This window comes from Solea senegalensis, linkage group LG18, assembly GCF_019176455.1.
Source record: "Solea senegalensis isolate Sse05_10M linkage group LG18, IFAPA_SoseM_1, whole genome shotgun sequence".
Taxonomy (NCBI): domain Eukaryota; kingdom Metazoa; phylum Chordata; class Actinopteri; order Pleuronectiformes; family Soleidae; genus Solea; species Solea senegalensis.
The window spans coordinates 11,776,955-11,796,606 of record NC_058041.1 but is presented as its reverse complement, the minus strand read 5'-3'; the positions used below and the strand labels follow the sequence as shown (position 1 = coordinate 11,796,606).

Here is a 19,652-nt window from a genome sequence, read left to right as displayed (position 1 = left end):
CTTAATGTGCCAGTTTCTATTTATGTCTATTATGTTGTACATAGAAGAATAAGTCTTTGTTCTGTTCACACATTAGCCTGTTGAGCATGTTCTTTTTTTGTGTGATTTTGAATAAGCCGAAGCCCGAAACTAACTGATGTTATTGTTTCCGTGTCATGTCCCTGCGGTGTGTGTGTGTGTGTACAGCGAGCAAACGTGCAGATCTTGGTGTTTTGCTCAGTGAGAGAGAGAGTGTTTTCAAACAAGTGAGGGGTGGGAGCGCACAGAACGTCCTGTTCTGTGCGAGTGTCTCAGGACGGCACTGGCCCCTGTAAGACACGCCTCCGGCTGCTGCAGCTTACATTTCCTTGTGCAGAGTCCAGAACACGACGCCTCATTTCACAACACACTTTCTAGGATTTAACTTTAACAAGTGTTTTTGTATGAGCCACAGAAGCTTGTAACCATAGTCCCTCTGTATGTTAAACAAGAGGCGGTCTCTTTTTTTTCCTCTCCAAAACTGAGTGACAATGAATGAATCTATGAACACCCCCCCCCAGAAATGTTCCAGCACGTTTAAAGAACAGCCCATCCCACTCACATGTTGGTATGTAGCACATATCTGGCTGCAGTCCAAAATGTTCCTCGAGTAAACATTGGGTGTATGGCAAGTATCATATGGCCCTGCCACATGTACACACACAAACAGCAGTCGCTCCTGTTTTGCACAACGCACGTTTCAACGTTTCTGTCTGGTTTGTCATGTCTATTTTATACATTTTGTTGCTTTCTAGCTATAAGCTTGTGTTTCTATCTCATTTATCATGACAGTGTCACACATTTCCCTGCTTTCTTGCTATTTGCTTGTGTTTCTAATTCACTTCACCATAATCTAGTTGCACGTGACAATATTTTCTTGCATTTGTTTCTCATTCATCAAAACAATATTACACATTTCTTCCTATTTGTTTGTATTACTATCATAACACATGCACATTTTACAGTTTTCTTGCTCTTTACTTGTGTTTTTTGTCTATTTTGTCCTGACAATGTGACACATTTTTCACCTTTTTTGCTATGTGGTTGTTTTTTCTGTCTGGTTTATCATGTCTGTATTGGACATTTTGCTGCTTTCTAGCTCTAAGCTTGTCTTCCTATCTCATTTATCATGACAGTCTCACACATTTTTCTGCTTTCTTCTTATTCGCTTGTGTTTCTAATCCATTTTATCATAACATATTTGCACATTTTATAGATTGCTTATTATTCTCTTGTGTTTTTGTCTGGTTTATCATGTCTGTTTTGTCCATTGTGTCATGTTCAGGCTATAAGCTTGTGTTTCTATCTCATTTATCATGACAATGTCACACATTTTCCTGCAAACAAATATTACAGATGTTTTTCCTATTTGTATTTCTAATCCATTCCAACATATTTGCACATTTTACAGCTTTCTTGCTATGTATTTACTGGTATTTTTGTCTGGTTTGTCATGACAGTGTGACACAATTTTCAGCTTTCTTGCTATTTGCTTGTGTGTCTAATCGAGTTTATCATGGCATAGTTGCACATTTTCAGCTTTCTTGTTATTTACTTGTGCCTTTGTCTTGAAATCATGACAGAGTGTGGAAGAATGTCATTTGAGCACAGTGTTTCTTTGATAATATGTGGACATATTTGAGAAGAAAACAGCCACAGTCTTGGTGCATTCCTTTTTTCCTCTGCATGTTTCCATTGTCATCTTCTCCGAGGATGAACGCATGAGAAGCCATCACTCATCTTTATGCATTTAAAATATAATTTATTTGCATCCTGCGTCTTGTCCAGCGTTGTGTTATGCGTCTGATTGTGTGTTCTCTGCATCTTTGTGTGGCAGACTAAAAAATATGATGTAATGGTTGTGCAAAACAAGTGACGTCATGTGCACTGCAACACTGAACCAGCAGAGACTTGAGCTCCTGCATGGGTTTTTATTCAGAAGTGTCAATCAAAGGTGTGGGTGCACATATGCACCAAATGATTTCTTTATCCCTGGGTGACAACCTTAAAACCTAAAAAGCACATACATACATGTTGCTTGCATGTCCAGACAAGTCCCTAGTCTGTACATTTCCATAAGACTGGGATCTGCTGTTCCTCTCCACCATCCCCCGCTGCCCCTCCTCCTGTTTGTTCTTCTCTGCTGGCATGTTACCAGGCAGGATACAGGTCAGATGGCGTGCCTCCGTTTTTGATTGGCCGTGTTCGGAGGCGGGGGGCGTGTCTAAGCAGCGAGTATATAATCTTTGTTGCAGGACAGATTGTCACAGTTTGCCAGCTGTTTAGAGACTGAAGACGTCCGGCTGTGGAAGCTCGCTGCTACTTGTTTTTGCAGACAATAACCACCGCAGTGAACAAGTGAATGTACTCAAAGGACTTGTCCGGCGCTTTATCACAATAAGCTGTAAGTACACTGTCTCAATTCTACTAGTTTTGCTTACTCTTTTAGGTCATTTGAACATGTTAAACAGTTTCCTTCAGTCAAAGCTATTGTTGCGTCAGACTTCTGTATCTAATAACTCTTAAACCAGCTTTAGAATTAAAATTAAACATTTTTGATTTATGTTTACTAACAACTGCTGTTCTGTTGTGCATATGATAGTTATAATGAATAATGCAAAAATCCTTTACTCTACAGAAAGTGCCCATGTTGTATGTATTCTAGTTGCACACTGACAACATTGTAAATGTAAAACTTATTTATTGATAATCATCTGTTTAAAATGCAAGCATTCGTTGAAGTTCTTTGCCGTAAATGCAAATCTTAAGGCTCATAAAGGGACAAATTTATCTTATCCATTGTTCTTGTTTCCACAGAAACAGTCGCCCACAGAACTACAAAGAGAACCAACATGCCTGTTCTCTCAGCACCTAGTGATGTCTGCGGCTCGTCCCCATCTCCAGTGGAGAGCAGCCACAGGAGGCTGTCCTGGGGCAAACTGGTGCAGCGCATCACTGATTTTAGCACATCTACCAACAGCAGCATTGATCTGGACGACAGCAGCAGCAGCAACAGTGATCTCTCAGACTCGGGTAAGCAGTTCTTCAAACACACCTAACAACCCTTTTGTTAGAAGGGGATTTGACTCACCTCTAAATGCATGATTCCAATTCTAATCCAACATCTTTTTTCTTTTTTTTTCACCACAGGTTCAGACTTCTCCAGCGACTTATCTCCCTCCAATGAAGATTTGTTCTACGATCCAATGGAGGAGTTGATCCTGAAAGACGTAGTGGACCTTATTGCAACGAGCTTAAAAGAAGCCAAAGATTCAGACTGTGCCTTGCGCTGCTCCAAACTGCTCATCCCAGAGAAGCTCCTGGAGCACATTGGACACGAGCTCCTTCACCTGGCAGCGAGTGAGCCCTGCGGGTTAAGGGGGGCTCTCATTGACCTCTGCGTGGAGCAGGAGGCCGTCTGCGAGAGCATGGGGCAGTTGTCTGTGGACCCCTACCTCGTCCCCACCTTCCAGCTGACTCTGGTCTTGAGGCTGGAGTCTGGTGGGCTGTGGCCCAAAATTCAAGGACTTTTCACCTCGAAATCTCCATCCACTCCAGTCGTGAGACAAGCTATCAAACTAAGCACTGGTTTCCGAGTGATAAAGAAGAAACTGTACAGTTCTGAAGATCTTCTGATTGAAGAATGTTAATTCTGTAAATCTAACAGAAGGGCCTCCTCTATGTAACTGAAGAGTGAGGATGGACTGAGTCCAGAAGTTGCCCATTGACTGTACCTTAGTTTAAGTTAATGGTACCTGAAGTGGATGACAGCCCTTTTTTCCCCACTTACATTGTGTTACCATCACACTATATACATTTAATAGCATTTTTGCAAGTACTAAAATGCATACTTCAGTTTCTGTTGAAACTACATGATGGCAGCTAGCGATATCCTTTTATTCATTGAGATTGTGCTTTCCTTTTCTTTTCATTTTATTGTGTTTTACATGACAGATAACTGAATTGTACCCCTAAACCATAAGGTGGATCTGATAGACTGAAAAGCAAAGGCCTTCCGGTGGTTTGCCTTGTGCTGTATAATGTGGAATCTCTGGTTGACGATTCTTGTATCCGTGTAGACCACTTCTGCTTTCAACTTTATTCATTTGATATTCAAATACTCATGATGTTGCACTGATTTTTGTACTTTCATGGTCACAAATAAATTATTTTTTTAACAATTCACCCTGTCGCCTCGTCTGGTCCATGGGAAATGTTTGGAGTCTAATAAAAGTGTGCGATGTTCCTCTGAAACTACACTCACGTGCAGTGTGAAATCCAATACTGATTTGTTGACTTAACTACACCAGCATGTAAATATTAATAGCAAGGAATATCATGTTCAGTTGGGAGGTATCATTACCAGACTGGCACATTAGGGATTCACGTTGTAGTGGCGCAGTGACGCAAACAGGGCCTTGCAAAAACAACAAACTGCAAGTCCGAACTGAGAAACCAGAACAGCAGCTGCCAAAACCAGCTGACCACATAATATATGCAAGTGAGGAAATGTGACGCTGCTGAGCACATGTGGCACGTCAGCCAAAATGTGAACGTGCAAAGAGACACACTCTCTGTTCCCAGTCTCTTGTCAGCAGGGGCCGGCCGGCATGAGTTTTCAGAGAGCACAAATGTGCTGACAGAGCTTTTGTCTCCACATTCCATCTCAGAGAAAAGACAACACATTTTAATGCATTCCAGATTTATTCTCACCCAGGAGTAAAAACATGGTGGAAAAAGAGATTGAGAAGATCTCTACTGGTTTTGTTTGATAAACGTTGATAGAAAAAATAAATAACTTAAAAAGTGCAACAGATGAAATGCAATGCCCTAAAATTCTAGCCGGTTGAAGCCCCGCTCTGTTGGTCTCCTTCTTTTGGCATTTAATATGACGGTACACTATTTAATTCTACCTTTGATACAATTAAAGGAGGAAAAGTGTAAAGGGACATTTCCTAAAATGAACATTTGCCTTGCCTTCCATTCATTTGGACATAAGGCCCAATCACTAACCTTAACCATAACCAGTTAATGCCTTACCTTAACCTAACCACGATTCAAATGTTAGCCCTAAACTCAACCAGCTCCTCAGAAATGAGCTTCTGCCTCATTAGGACCCGGTTCTGGTCTCCATTAGTTTCTGCCAGACAATGTCCAAAATAGGTAACAACAGCACACGCACGCGCACACAAACACACACAGCAGAAATCTCAAGTGTTCACATGTCGAACAACCCTTAGACATGAGTGTATAATTGATCAGAGGTTTCATATTATTCCTGCATAGTTTCACAATGTGCATTTAGAGTCAAATGGGCAAATCTGGCCCCCACACACTCGACGCCTCGACTGATTTGACTGCAGTAAAATGAAAGAGGAAGCATTGGTTGCGGTGTGTGCTTGAAAGCTACAGATGAACAATATCTAACCTTGCTACGTTCTCATTTCATACTGCATTCTCTTAAAAAAAAACAACAAAGCAAATACAAACGAAAACAAAAGACTTTTTCAGTCATGGCTTTCAAAACATGGATGTTTCCCTCACCCATATGTTCTCAGGGATGGACAAGCTATAAGTGGCTTTTTCTTTTCTTTTCTTTTCTTTTCAAAACATATTAACATTATATTTTAACTTCATGGTTTGAACCAGTTCTGTGTGGTCACTTTGATGCAGATCAGTGCTGGTTCATGTGTGTGTTGCTTGTTGAGTCGTCTGCAGCCTCCGGATCATTAAAGCTCATCTATTTACAGCCAGTGATGTGTTGTTTGAAGCTAGAGACGAGAAGAAAACAAGAATATAATGAACTGATGAAAGAAAAGCATGCACAACAAAACGTGTTCGGAGGTTTTAATTGTGGAGACTTGCTTTTAATTACGAAAGCAGCGTCAACCGTGGAGCGAGGCTGTGATCTCGGACAGCTTGGCGCAGCTTGGCGTGCGAGCCCTCTGCGCTCTTTGGTACAGATCGGTGTCTCCAAAATAGCGAGCTCTGTACAGCATGCCTTCCTCTGCAGGAAACAACAGAAGTAGGTCATGAAAGATATACGAGGATGTCAGTTTTTAATCATTATCCCAGAATTGGCAGAATTAAACAAACCAGCCTTGTTTTTCCCCTCCCCCTGGCAAACATACTTTGCTGTTTCTCCTTCCAACAATTGTTGCGAAGGTTGGAAATGTAGTCATCCTCCACAGTGCGCTCCAAATTCTTCAGATTCATTCCGCTGAAATCTTTGGAGAACTGCTCCCCCACATAATATGGCACCTTCAGGTTCTCCGTCAGCCTCTTCTGTGTGTAGCCTGCCGACCTGCGGGGAGATAAGACAAGTCATAATGACTGATAATGACGCGGGACGGCAGACTTGGCACCATCTGTCTTTGTGAACATGACTCGGCCCGAGACGACAAAAGTGTCTCTGAAACACAGAGACAGAAGAGGTCGGGAGACACATGGAGCCAGAGACGGCAAATAGATGTGCTCTCTGAATCAATAACTACTTGTTTATCTAACACTTAACAAACTTTAATATGTATTGATATGTTTATTCATTGTGCAAACACGCCTTAACGAATAATGCATATAATGGGCCCTTTTCACAGCAGCCATTTTGGACAAGTCGCAGTATAAGAATCACAGGTGTTAATAATCAAATGAATGTTAGGCTGAGTTCCATTTAGCTTCCTCAGCTTCACACTGTTGTCAACATTATCATCAGTAACATGTGTGCTTTTCCCTGCTCGACGTGTCAAAGTGGCTGCTGTGCAAAGAGCCCCAAGCTTTGAGTGCCTCACCTGCGATGTTTGATCCAGTGAGGATTATTAATTCATTACTATTTTTAAGTTCCCTGATTTCAGTTTGTTAAATGTGAATATTTTCCAGTTTCTATGTCCATTCTGACACGTCTGACAAACACTACTCATTCGTCATCTCGCTTAAAAGTAATATTATATGTACAAAACAATGAATTGATCAATTGAAGGAATAACTGACAGATTGATAAATTATGAAAATCGTTGTTGCAACCCTACTTTCAGTCCACAAAGTTTATGTTGTTTTGTCTATAAATAAGTTAAGACCACAATGAAATGGTTTCTAACTTTCAGTCAAGAGCAAAAATCTATCTTTAATGACATAATATCTATTGCAGTAAACAGCGATAATTAGAAAATAAACTATAATAACCTTTGTGGCCATATCACTGAGCCTTATATTGACATTTCACCAATCTTTCAAGGTTTGCACAAAGGAAACAATTGCTAATCATGGGACAAACCTTGGTTGGATTGTGCTGATTTATATTTAAACTGAAAATAACCTTTTGTCTACATCCCTTGTGATCTTGCAGATGAGGCTTATTGTGTTATTTAAAATGGGATTTTTTTGTTCACACTCACGGCCTGAAGCTGAGGCTGTAAGCAGGGCTGTTAACCATGATCTGACTGAGGGCAGACACAATAACCAAGATGAGGATGGGCATGACCTGCACGAAGAGAGCAAGACCTCCCTGCAAAGAGAAAACACCACATACAGACATCCTGCAAAAAGCACTGTCACAGGGTAAAAGTACAGGTGACTCAATGTCTCCCTCTGCTGCTTAACAGCAGCATTTCATCATCAAAACAATGACATCACGCTTACATCTCTCTGCCGCTCTCTTCTCTCTCGCCTTTGATGACGCATCCGCCCGTTAGTGTACATGTTAGCATTGCCTGCATTAATGGAGCACATAAACCGTAAACACGATAATAATGCAAAAGTGCTGTGAGGCTAATCAACACGTGGCGACTTACTTGATGGGTATCCTCCTCCAAAGAACATATTAAAGAGGTCTTCAGGTGAGATGTCTGGCTCAAAGTTCTCGCTGCCCGCGCTGTGTCTCGAAGGATGCCTCCTGTCCTCTCCACACTGGTCATACTGTTGCCTTTTGTTAGCGTTGCTCAGAACGCCATATGCATTCCCGATAGCTTTTGAAAATAGAACCGTAAAAGTCAAAACCAAGTGTCCTGCTTTCTGAATGAAAGGCAACATCGGCAGCACGTCACAGCAACAGGTTACCTTTAAAAGCCTCTGTAGCACCTGGAGCATGATTCTTGTCTGGATGGAATTTCAGAGCGAGTTTCCTGTATGACCTCTTCAGCTCGTCCTCGGGGGCATCTTTCTGAACCCCAAGAATTTCATAGAAGTCCTTGCACTGTTTTATCCTGTGAAGAAGAAATAAACATGAATCTCTATGTTGGTCCCTCCCCTGACCGCACGATATGACACCATAAAATAAATGTGTCCACTTGTCTGTTAGGGGTGAACAGTTTAAGATAAATATCTAATTGCAATTCTTTTGTCTGTCTGTAGGATAATTCATCTAAAATGATATATTGACACACATTTTGGCTTTAAAAAAAGTGCGCGTTTCTGCATGGAGTTTGCCTGTTCTCCAGGTTCTCCGGTTTGCTCCCACGGTCCAAAAACATGCAGTATGGGCATTAGGTAAATTGCACACTCTAAATTGTCCATAGGTGTGAGAGTGGATAATTGTTTGTCCATGTATGTGTTGCTGTGATGGACTGGCGAACTGTCCAGGGTGTGAGGATGTGGAGGATAAAGCGGTAGAAGATGGATGTATGTATTGCGACTTTGATAAAATTTCAATTAAGTGCTCAGCCCTATTGTCTGTACAATAAATTAGTTTTCTGTACGATTCCTATCATTTTTATCATTTTAACAGCCAAAACCCCTGAATTTGCACATTTTCTGTTCAAATACGGGGGAGAAACGCTCTCTTGTGCTCTCCGTGACACGGGTTGATGCATGCGTGCCTGTTGCTGCCTCTCTGTATAACATAATGTTTACACGTTTATTATACACCCTGACAATTCACAGTCTGGCTCTTGTCTTTGATGAAATTGTGTGACATATTTAGTCTTGTTGATCGGAAATCAAACAACCGCAGTGAAAAGGCACAAGGTGCAGAGCAAATACGCTTTCTCTCTCTCTTGCCATTATACACTCTCTTTCTTAGCCAAATATGTGCCTTACCTTTGTGTCTGTAAAGAAATGCTGATGAGATATTAACTAGTAGTCAGTCTTCTATAAAGTACCATAAAGGGATACTTGAGTAAAAGTACAAGTATGTTACCAGAACATGACTTTGTCACTTTTTATAATATTACTTAAGTAAAAGTCTTAAAGTATATGACATTTGCCATACTTAAGGAGCTTAAGTCATTTTCTGATATAATATGTACTTAAGTGAAGAGCCGTTCAGTGGTACAGCGAGTTGTCTTTCAACTGGAAGGTTGTGGTAGTCTGCTAGTCTATATGAGTCCTTGAGCAAGACACTTAACCCCATGTTGCAGCGTGTGAATGTTTATGAAAGTGGGGTGAATGGCAAAAACTGCAGTGTAAAGCAACTCAAAAAGCTCAATTACCAACTCTTCTTCTTCTGATTTTATTTGGTATAAACAAGTAACAAAGATAGTTAGAGGAAATGTAGTGGAGTAAAAGTTGCTAGAAAAATAAATACAGTAACAAAGTATTTGTGCTTCGTCACATGACAACACTGCCAGATGTCAATGTGCATTCTGCCAACTGAATAGCGAATAAGCTACTTTTTTGGGTTCATATATTTTTAAATCTGATTCCGAATGAGTCAGTGCCTCAGCAGCCATGAACCTGGGTGTAAAAGGTGAAAATAAACTCCTCTGACGTGAGTCAGCCTCACCTCCTCACAGCATCGAGCTGATCTGCTGTGTAGGGTTTCGAGGTGTCTGAGGGCTTTTCTTCAGGTCTCGTGTCCTCACTGGTGCCGGTCTGACGCTGCCGAGGCCCCGAACTCCCACTGAACTCTGAGTGGCTGCCTTGTCTGGGTGTGAATCCATTATTTGCGATCAGGTCCAGCAGTACTGAAACATAAAACAAACATTAAAAACAAAAATGCTGAGAGAGAGAGGGACGGAGGGAGTAATTGAAAGATGATTTCTTTCCGATGATAGTCATATTAACCCGGCGGATTCCATTAGTACATTAAATATTTAAGTTAGAAAGTGAAGCAGCCTTGGGAATTTAATACTGAAGCTTGGAGCACTGGATATTTATCTGTTTGTCAGTATTTATTTGCATTTGTGTGAAGTTGTTTCTATTGTTTGTTTTTAGTTGCCTCACTTATGGATTCTCTCTCCTCCTTTCTCTGAGCCTGTGTGTGTGTTTGTGTGTTGAGTTTCTCCAGGTTTTCTGGACTTCCTCCCACAGTCCAAAAACATGCAATATGGGGATTAGGTGAATTGGACACTCTAAATTGACCAAAGGCGAATTGTCCAGGGTGTACCCCGCCTATCGCCCTATGTCAGCTGAGACCCTTATGCATACATCTCCCTCCAAGACGTTAAAGATCTTTAGTGGCAAAAACACTGATCTTGTCAGGACCAGCAGTCCTCATTGAGACCAGTCCTGGTCCTAATGAAGCTGGTTAAGTTTAGGATTATGATTTGAATCGTGTTAGGGTTAGAGATTAGAGTTTCGTTTGTTTGGGCTGTACAAATATATGGAAGCCAATGTCAGTGTGCAAACAAGGACACAAACCTGTGTGTGTGTTGCAGGTATTACTAATGTTGTGGGGACCTAAATCTGTGTACACAAGGCACATTATGGGGACTTTATGTAAAGCACATTACTACATTTGAAGGTGAAGGTTAAAGGTTGAGGTACGGGTTAGGTTAAAGTTAGGGTCAGGGTAGGGATTATGTCAGTGGTGATTATGGTCAAAGTAAGTTTCCACAAAACGAATGCAAGTCAATGCAATGTCCTCTGAAGTGATGGAAACCAGACTGTGTGTGTGTGTGTTATGGTAAAGTAGTTTTATCTGAGTGTAGGTTCGTCATCTCTAAGAGAAAAACAGATGACAGCAGTGTGACGTCACACAAACTGAGCAGTTCGGCTGCTTGTGAAATGACCACATTGCTGCTATAATGTGCACACACATGCAGCTAGTATGAGCTAGCCTCGGCTACAGCACAGCTCATCCGGGATGCAGGTGATGCTGCAGGTGATGCTGATGCTGCACTCTTACCTCTGCAGCAGGAAGCGCCCCATGTTCCCCCTGCACGGCCATTTTAACTCACCCCTGGCCTTCTCCGTTGGGAACAGTCTCTGCGCCTTCTCCAGGAACCGTTGCGCCTTCTCCGGCTGCTCGTTGGTTAACGCCGCAGTTGCAATGTCAATGCAGCGCTCCGCCTCGTCCCTGTTCACCTCCATTACTACAGCAGCAGCAGCAGCGGCAGCAGCGTTGGCTAACTGGACCTGAAGTAAATACAGGCGCCTGCTGATGCCGTCATGTGGATGATACAGTGAGTGAGAGTCGGCGACACAAACTCCTCCGCTGTGGGAGCGTTTCTGCTGCTGCTGTCTGGAGGTTTTGAAGAGAGGTTAGCTCTGTGTGCGCGACATGAACCCAGTGTCTGCTGTCGTCTGTGCCGCCTCATCTCTCCACTAGATGGAGACAAAGCGCCTGTTTTCAAAATGTAGGTCATGGAGGTGACGCCGCACTGGTACAACTGGCTCCTCAGGTCCCACATCAGTTTGACTTTAGCTGTCTCTCTGTCCCCATGTGGGACAAACCGCCGGGTTCTTACTTAGGAGCAGGACCACAGAAAAGAAGGAGACACCAAAATGAGTGTGATTGTCATTTTGAATCCCTTTGTGGTAGTTTTTGTCCCTCGAGTGTTTGTTTTTTGTGTCTGTTTGTAGCTAGTTTGCATATTTTTTGAAGTTATTTAAAATAAAATATTAACCATACTTTAATACAGAGGCTCTCGCTGACCCTTTCTTCTCTTGGGCCTTTGGTCATGCCATAAATATGATACAATTACATATATGTATATATATTTTTTTTTATTATGATTTTACCTTTATTTAACCACGAAAATCCCATTTTTCAAGAGGGTCCTTGCCAAAGATAGGCAGCAGCAAAACACAGTTACATATTTACATATTTACACAGTTTAAACACAAGCAGAAGACAGATTAAATTACAAGCAGAGTATGAGAAAAAGCATGTCGTGCAGTCGGCCTCCAGAACTCTGAGTTTGGATTTGAAAAAGGCTCATTAGAATTAACTCAGTTAGTTTCCAGTCTTTCTGCAACATTTTCCATGCAGAATGGACAAAAGCCCAATTCAGTAAGGGAGTATGGAACAGAAAGCAATATAACAGTAAGTCAGTATTTACAGTCTTTTTTTAAAATTTCAAATGAAACAAACCTATAATAAGATTCCTGTGACATTTTGATGTACCCACTACAATTATACACTTTTGAGGCAAAAACACTGTACATTTCATCAAATGGCAATAGTGTTACAGTTACTAGCACATGTTCAACCATTAGAGCACTTTGTGAAGTTGTAAAATCTCCCTCTGTGTCACACATCACAGCTTGTAAGTAGGCAAAGCCTCTTCCTCTCCTTGATTTGGACACTTTCTGCCCATTCCCTGGGATATTTTTAAGATTGTGCACACACTGCATGTTTAAGATCGTCCCACTGAGTTTCACTTGTACTGTGTGAGGGAGCTCACGTGGAGGTTCATCCAAAAGTTTGTGCTTCGTCAGCGTGTCATGCTCCACTGGCTGCCACAGACCCTTTTTTTTAAACACAGTTACAACCACTTTGACAGGTGTTACTGATAACATTATCAATGGCTCTATTGAGGACAGGACAGGGTGACGCAGAACCCGCATTCAACATGAAGCTGGGCAAGTTAAAAGGAATTAATCACACAGTCTTCTGTTGCTTTAAGGTTTTCTGCAAACCTTGATTGTAACAAGGTTATTTGAGATACAAATTGTGGCAAATTCATGCTGTTTTATCATTTCCAACTAATCTGGTCATTCTCCTCTGTTGACATCATCAAGGCAATATTTCTGAAAGCTATTATTATTATTTTTCTGATTATTTTATGAATTTCCAAATATAACAAAGGTTGTAGACTAAGTGTGTCGACTTATAGACACCCATGGGTGATGAAAGGTTTGCATATGCTGTTACAGCATGTTATATAATCCCATCATCATTCCTGGAAGATAATTTTTTGGGTGGTTGAGATTGAGGATGAGGTTGACGTGACAGAGCAAGTATCCCTGTATTTCCTCTGTGGGCGGGAGAGGAGAGAACCCCCCTCCCTTAAATATACCACATAATTATCTGGCTTCATCATTACATTTTACACCCCTCCTCTTCATCCTCCTCCTCTGCTCATGTTGCTGTTTGAATCCACGCGTGAAAGGAAACACAGTTTTCATTATTACGACTATTATTATTATTACTAGTGTATTCGGTTGAATACATGTCTAGACAGCAGCAGCTGCTCTCAGGGAGGTAAATATACATCTGGCAGCAGAATGAATAAAAGGTGAACAGCAGATAAACAAGCAGCCAATCAGAGGCCGAGTTCGAGGCGCGAGCTGCTCGCTGATTGGCCAGTCGCACCTCAGGCTCCTGCTCCCATTGATGCGTTCCCTGCAGTCAGAACTGACTGACTGTACCGCTCTCTCTCTCTCTCTCTCTCTCCCCCTCTTTTCTCTCGGCGACTGTTCACTTCTGGCTCCAGCGGCGGCTTTCTCTTCACAGGTGGACCACCTCCTCTACTTGCCTGCCTTGTCCTCGGTGAGCTGCTTTATTCGTCTTTTTAACTGTGTGTTTATCTTTCTCCAGCTGTAAGACCTTCAAACGAACAAATGTGCGGAGTGTGTCGTAGTCGGCATCTTTTTTTTTCTTTTTTTTTACATGTCCATACAGCTTCTGAAAAGCTAGTTGACGTGCTAGCAACAAAAAAAAAAGATTAACGTATTCGCCGTGTGAGGGAGGAGAGACCGACATCGCGGCTGATTTTGTGGTTGTTGTTTTTGTTTGCCAACCAGAGCATCGTCCGGACCACAGACACACAATGACGGAGACGGAGGCGTTGGAGAAGAAGCAGCAGCAGCACAAGTCCAGCAACGGCAGTGTTCCTCCTCCCGAACCGCTGTCCCCGCTGTCTCTTCCCTCTGAGGCCACCAGAGAAGACACGTTCGACCACACGTACAGAGAGAAGGAGGGCCCCAAACCGGCCACCGAAATCGTGTGGAGAAATGTTGTCCTGATGACTCTGTTGCATTTGGGTGCCCTGTACGGCGTCTGCCTCATCCCCTCAGCATCTCCTCTGACCTTGCTCTGGTGTGAGTAAAGCACACTTACATATACAGTATGGACCTGTTACATCATTCATACACAGTCTGGGTGTGGATGCTTTTTTTAAACATGTATTTTAGATTTTAAAAAGTGTTACATGCGTGTTAAAAATATGATTGCTTCGATAGTTTGCTGTAGATGACGAGGATACAGGCCAGTGACTGCATCATTAAGAGATTTAATTAGGGCCGTTTACACAATCGATTAATCTGGTCCATATAATGTCAGAATATGTAAAAAAAAAAAAAAGGTCGATCAGTGTTTCTCAAACCTGTAAATGATAATGTTCTGAAGTGTCTTGTTTTGTCCACGAACCAAAAATGATTCAGTTTTAATGATTATTTATTTATTCACATTTTAATACTGGGAAAAAACACTCAAACAATCTAACGATTAATTATCAAAATAGTTGACAATGGATTTAGTAATCGATTAATAACTGATCAATCGAGGAATTGTTCCAGTGAGGCTCAAAGCTGCACACTGTGAAGTGCCTGTGATTTTAGGCAGAAGACCTAATAGTGATTGTTCTGGAAGATCTTGCAGTTTTTATTTGTGTTATGGCTGCACAATGTTGGGGGCAAACATGCCATGATGATATGACTCGGGATTACATGAATCATAAATATTTAAGTATGCGGTGTTGATGAGCTTCTGCTAGATTTGCTGTTTATCTAGAACCCACTCGGTGACACTGATAACACTTGGCATTACAGTGCAGCAACAATATCTTAAATACTATGCTTATATTTTTTGTAAAGCTTGGTAATAACAGTGGAAAATATGTGTTGGACATAAGGGAGGACAAATGTCATATTTACTTCAATTCTGATTCACAAACCTTTTCATGTAAAGGTATTACACTGAGCATATAGTTGTTATTATTACCAAGCTAAAAACTTGATTATGACTATGGAAATAACATGTTATTACTGTATTGTCTCCTTCCTAATACTAAGCTGGAAATTGCATTATAAATGAGATGATACTACTGTAGTATTACCTCCCTATTACAACATGATTGTCATACCATTTAACATGTTGTTACTGTTCTGTAATGTAGAGTGTTACACCCCCAACTTCCTGGATCGTGGAAATAAATCATGAGGATGAAAAGAAGTTCCATTTTAAACATGATCAGAATCAAACTGCAATGTCTTTCATTTCAGTTGTCGAACCAATTCTCCTCTCATTTGTCTGCCCCACCATTCTGCCAAGTTGTTGGGCTACGAAGTGTTGTTGCAGTATGAGGCGGGAATTTAAATGAAGTGAAGTCTGCTCGGGTGCTCACAGTGGAGGAAAATGATCTAATGAAACAAAAGGAAAACAATTATCTACCTTTACAATATGTTCTTGCTCCAAAAGAATATAAAAACAATCAATGGAAAATCAATTACTGTGAGAAATAGAAATGATAATGCAAGTCACCAGCAGTTTCAGCCTTACAGGGGAAATGCGGAGTCCCACAGAAGTAAGGACAAGTGGATATCACACACACAAGCAATGGATGGTCTTGTACATCCAGTTAATACTGCTGTTTCCAATCAGAAACAAGCTGAGCAGATCAGTCACAGGTGGATTTTAAACACAGCGGGGCTGGTGTGATGCATTTGTTTGTGTTGTTCAGAGCTTTAATCCACAGTGTTATGAACAAAACTCAAACTGGCATTCATTATATTATTACTTCTGCTTTTTCAGATCAATATTGTGACAGAGTGACACTTGTTGAGGGTTTGCCCTCCCCGAGTCGTAACACTGACAATGAGGCGCGCAGAAAATGTCTGATACAAAGACGTCACTGTGATGCGGTGCTTGTTATGGCAGCAGCTTGTGGTCAAACTAATTTGTTGATGCATTTCTTCTCCCACAGCCGTACTTTGTTTTTTGATAAGTGCTTTAGGAGTCACTGCGGGAGCTCATCGCCTTTGGAGCCACAGATCGTACAAGGCCTCGATGCCTCTAAGGATTTTCCTTGGTGTTGCGAACTCCATGGCTTTTCAGGTACATGAAAATGGAACACTGCACCGTCACACGAGCGCAGTCAAATACACTGCTGTGTCTACATTGTTACTGTATGTCATCTCCATCTTAACTTCCACCCACAGAATGATATCTTTGAATGGGCTCGGGACCACAGGGTTCACCACAAATATTCAGAGACGGACGCGGACCCCCACAACGCCGTCCGCGGCTTCTTCTTCTCTCACATTGGCTGGCTCCTCGTGCGCAAACACCCCGACGTCATTGACAAAGGACGCAAGCTGGAGCTCAGCGACCTGTTGGCCGACAAAGTTGTGATGTTTCAGAGGAAGTAAGTCCTAATAGCGGTAGCACCTGCTTGAGTTTATTCAGTTACACAAATGCAAACGGCATAGACAAGATTTAACGTTTACTCACAGCAGTGATTACATAATTCTCCAAAACTACTTCTGCCTTCCGAAGAAGAAAAGGGAAGAAAAACAATACATACACACTTATCATAGACACACTTACATACACTGTGTGTACACATTAAAATACTTTAACTTTTCCCTCAAAGGCAGCAGTACAAAGACATCTTTTGAACATGTACAACAAAACAATTCATCTCTGAAATTATATTTGATTTCCTATAATGAAAAGTACTTTTTAAACTCTCTTTTTTAAGTGACTTATTATTAGCGCTATACAAGATTATTTGCATTAGTTTGTGGTTAATATGGCACTATAACAATCATATGCATTGTCATAATAATCATCAGTCTTATCCATGATGCTGGTGGTGAAACTGTTGATATTGGTTAATGATGGGATGTTTTTCCACGTGTCAAATGGCTAAAGAAAATGCATTTTACTTCTTTATCAGGTAGTTCAGACGACGGATTCCCAAACACAGATGGGTGGCAGGGAAATTTGCTTTTGTCAAGATAGATTGCCATCTTTAAAATGTAGATCCTTTTATAGAAAGTTTAGGAGACACTGCTTTAGACAGTAGTTTAGCAAATACAAGTGAGAGCAATGAACTTGACCTGCTGTCATTTTCCCGACACTGATGCAGAGTTGTATTTGTCATTCTGGTTTAACAAGGAGAACACCTCAGACATGTAGATAGAGATTAAACACTGGCTTTCCTCGGTGAAACTGCGTTGTCAAGTGTGAGGGTAAACAATATCATGTGTGACTGATGTTTACGTTGCACTGAGCAAACATTCAATCCCTCTCTGTATTCTCTCTCTTCTCTCCACTCCTGGACAGGTATTACAAGCCGTCAGTGCTGCTCATGTGCTTTTTAATCCCCATGTTTGTGCCTTGGTACCTGTGGGGGGAGTCTCTGTGGGTGGCCTACTACATCCCGGCCCTGCTGAGGTACACCCTGGTCCTGAACGCCACCTGGCTCGTGAACAGCGCCGCACACATGTGGGGAAACAAGCCCTATGACAAGAACATCAACCCGAGGGAAAACAAGTTTGTCACGTTCAGCGCTATAGGTATGAACGACCTATGAAAGTTTAAAGTGCGCTGAACTGCAGCAGAAGAAAAGAAATTGAACGTTTTGAGACAGAAAGTACAGCACGGTCCAATGAATAATGCAGCAGTGAATTCTGATTCATGTACATGTTCATTTTTGGAATCCTCTCTAAGAATATATGAACATGGTACAAAGATTAATTGTGCACAATTTGTCACTGTAATTGCACTTAGTGACAAAACCCCATTATGTTTTGCAGGACTGAATTCATGCATTTATTTAGACACATTAAAACGAAAAGCACGAGATGAATGATTTCCAACATCTCAACAAAATGAAGAGAGCTTACTTCCATCATTTGACTCCTGTGATTTTATGTCAAATAAGCTGTCAACAACACTGGTAAATCACTCAGTGTCCGTGTAGAGTATCTTAACACTTCACAACAAATCTGTGAACGTCTCAGGAGTTTTATTTTTCTGTTTATTTTCTCATACATACCAGTCAATGGGTGTTTTGATAATTCTTCTCGTTTAACCGTCGAGTATTTGCGACAATAGAAAACGGTGGCCAAACGTCGTCTGACATTTTATTGTGTGCATTAGAATGTCAGTCACTAATGGATCATGACGCCTCTGTGCCGTTTGTGGACCTCTCCCTGTGAAGCACAAACACACAGAGGAAGCAAACAAGACTATTCCCCTGATCCCCACACTGCTTCCAGACGTCATCAAACTCGCTCTTTTGTTACAGTGTGTTTCAGTGCAGAGAACCTTCTGTTCCCGCTGTGTCGAGCTTTGCCAGATAAATAGCAAGAGCAAGGAGTTTCTTTTGGTGAATTTGATTCAGCATGAGCTGTGAGGATCCCTCCTTACAGTCGCTAAAGTGTTCATCGTGGTTGTTGTGACATGTCTGATGAGCTGTGTTGTGTGTCCTCTTCTTCACAGGTGAAGGGTTTCACAACTACCACCACACGTTCCCCTATGACTATTCAACAAGTGAGTTTGGCTGCAAGATGAACCTCACCACTTGCTTCATCGACTTCATGTGCCTCTTGGGCCTGGCCAAGGACTGCAAGCGAGTGTCCCGCGAGCTGGTGCTGGCCCGAATACAGCGCACAGGAGACGGGAGTCACAGGAGTGGCTAAGATTGGCGAGGTGCGGTTAGCTTCAAGACGAAAAACAACAGAAAAGAAGAAGAAGCTTCACAGTCTTTGACAGCTATACATTTCTCATCCTCGGGATGACAGTCAGCTTCATGAGGGCCTTGACCACATTTTTGCTTGTTTTTTGTGGTTTTCGTAGCTGTAACTAAACAAATTGTTCAAGATGGATATTTAAAAAAAAAAAAGAGTAAAAAAAAAAGAAAAAAAGAAGAAGAAACATTTTGCAGAGCTCTTGGCCTCCAGTTTCTATTGTTCAGTCAGGCCAAGGTCTCGCAAAGATGCTTCAGATTTCATATAGTTTTACATCTTAAAGGTCAACTTCATTCTCTGTTGTTTTGCCACTTTGGTGTGCATTTCTTCATGCAAGACCAGTCATGTAGCCAATCAATTTTTATGTAAGTATTACTCAATTATTAATCGAATAGTGGAGAACTAAAAAAAAAACAAAAAAACAGAGTAACAGTGGTTTAACTGATGGGGATGAGGCGCTGATTGGAGGCTGTTGCCTCTTTTTTTGCAATTTACAGCAGGTTTTTACGGTTCTGAAGTGTTTGAGCGCTGTAGGATCTGCGAACGGAAAAAACAGAGTTTGATGATGTAGCTGGAGTTTATGGAATATGAAATATGGCACGTGGTGGAAGAGTAAGGGAACCTAGACCAACCACGTTCACCGAGTCATGCAGCCTGGTTGTCTCTCGTGGAAAACAGGACATAATGGACAACATAAGGGACACGTTAGCCCTTAGGTTAAGTTATCACTAAACAAAAACTGCCATTCAACACTAACAGTAAAAGATAAATCAACTTTT

The 19,652-nt window shown here is 41.6% G+C and overlaps 3 protein-coding genes across 3 annotated transcripts; 2 read left to right on the top strand and 1 right to left on the bottom strand.

Annotated features, from left to right (window-relative positions):
• The first annotated feature begins 2,269 nt into the window (after positions 1-2,269).
• On the top strand, positions 2,270-4,203 carry ddit4 (DNA-damage-inducible transcript 4). Its single transcript, XM_044013890.1, has 3 exons — positions 2,270-2,422; positions 2,836-3,051; positions 3,169-4,203. The coding sequence occupies exons 2-3, from the start codon at positions 2,871-2,873 to the stop codon at positions 3,666-3,668; spliced, it is 681 nt and encodes a 226-aa protein (XP_043869825.1). The 5' UTR covers positions 2,270-2,422; positions 2,836-2,870; the 3' UTR covers positions 3,669-4,203.
• Positions 4,204-4,703: 500 nt separating this feature from the next.
• Positions 4,704-11,491, bottom strand: dnajb12b (DnaJ heat shock protein family (Hsp40) member B12b). Its single transcript, XM_044013887.1, has 9 exons — positions 11,130-11,491; positions 9,734-9,914; positions 8,071-8,216; positions 7,806-7,979; positions 7,654-7,724; positions 7,410-7,519; positions 6,150-6,322; positions 5,884-6,025; positions 4,704-5,789 (listed from the first exon to the last, which is right to left on the bottom strand). The coding sequence occupies exons 1-8, from the start codon at positions 11,260-11,262 to the stop codon at positions 5,904-5,906; spliced, it is 1,110 nt and encodes a 369-aa protein (XP_043869822.1). The 5' UTR covers positions 11,263-11,491; the 3' UTR covers positions 4,704-5,789; positions 5,884-5,903.
• A 2,025-nt stretch (positions 11,492-13,516) lies between these two features.
• scd (stearoyl-CoA desaturase (delta-9-desaturase)) lies at positions 13,517-19,652 on the top strand. The gene is made up of 6 exons (XM_044013888.1): positions 13,517-13,666; positions 13,921-14,217; positions 16,101-16,231; positions 16,336-16,541; positions 17,465-17,697; positions 18,626-19,652. The coding sequence occupies exons 2-6, from the start codon at positions 13,947-13,949 to the stop codon at positions 18,823-18,825; spliced, it is 1,041 nt and encodes a 346-aa protein (XP_043869823.1). The 5' UTR covers positions 13,517-13,666; positions 13,921-13,946; the 3' UTR covers positions 18,826-19,652.

What these genes read in the sequence shown, in the direction of transcription:
- ddit4 (XM_044013890.1), top strand. Translation starts at nt 2,871, where the DNA reads ATGCCTGTTCTCTCAGCACCTAGTGATGTCTGCGGCTCGTCCCCATCT. An exon ending in CAGTGATCTCTCAGACTCGG is followed by an intron (nt 3,052 to 3,168) that starts GTAAGCAGTTCT and finishes TTTTCACCACAG; the next exon opens with GTTCAGACTTCTCCAGCGAC.
- dnajb12b (XM_044013887.1), bottom strand. Translation starts at nt 11,262, where the DNA reads ATGGAGGTGAACAGGGACGAGGCGGAGCGCTGCATTGACATTGCAACT. An exon ending in TGGAGGAGGATACCCATCAA is followed by an intron (nt 7,725 to 7,805) that starts GTAAGTCGCCAC and finishes CCATTAATGCAG; the next exon opens with GCAATGCTAACATGTACACT. An exon ending in TACAGCCTCAGCTTCAGGCC is followed by an intron (nt 6,323 to 7,409) that starts GTGAGTGTGAAC and finishes ATCTCCCCGCAG; the next exon opens with GTCGGCAGGCTACACACAGA.
- scd (XM_044013888.1), top strand. Translation starts at nt 13,947, where the DNA reads ATGACGGAGACGGAGGCGTTGGAGAAGAAGCAGCAGCAGCACAAGTCC. An exon ending in TCCTCTGACCTTGCTCTGGT is followed by an intron (nt 14,218 to 16,100) that starts GTGAGTAAAGCA and finishes CTTCTCCCACAG; the next exon opens with CCGTACTTTGTTTTTTGATA. An exon ending in TGTCACGTTCAGCGCTATAG is followed by an intron (nt 17,698 to 18,625) that starts GTATGAACGACC and finishes TCTTCTTCACAG; the next exon opens with GTGAAGGGTTTCACAACTAC.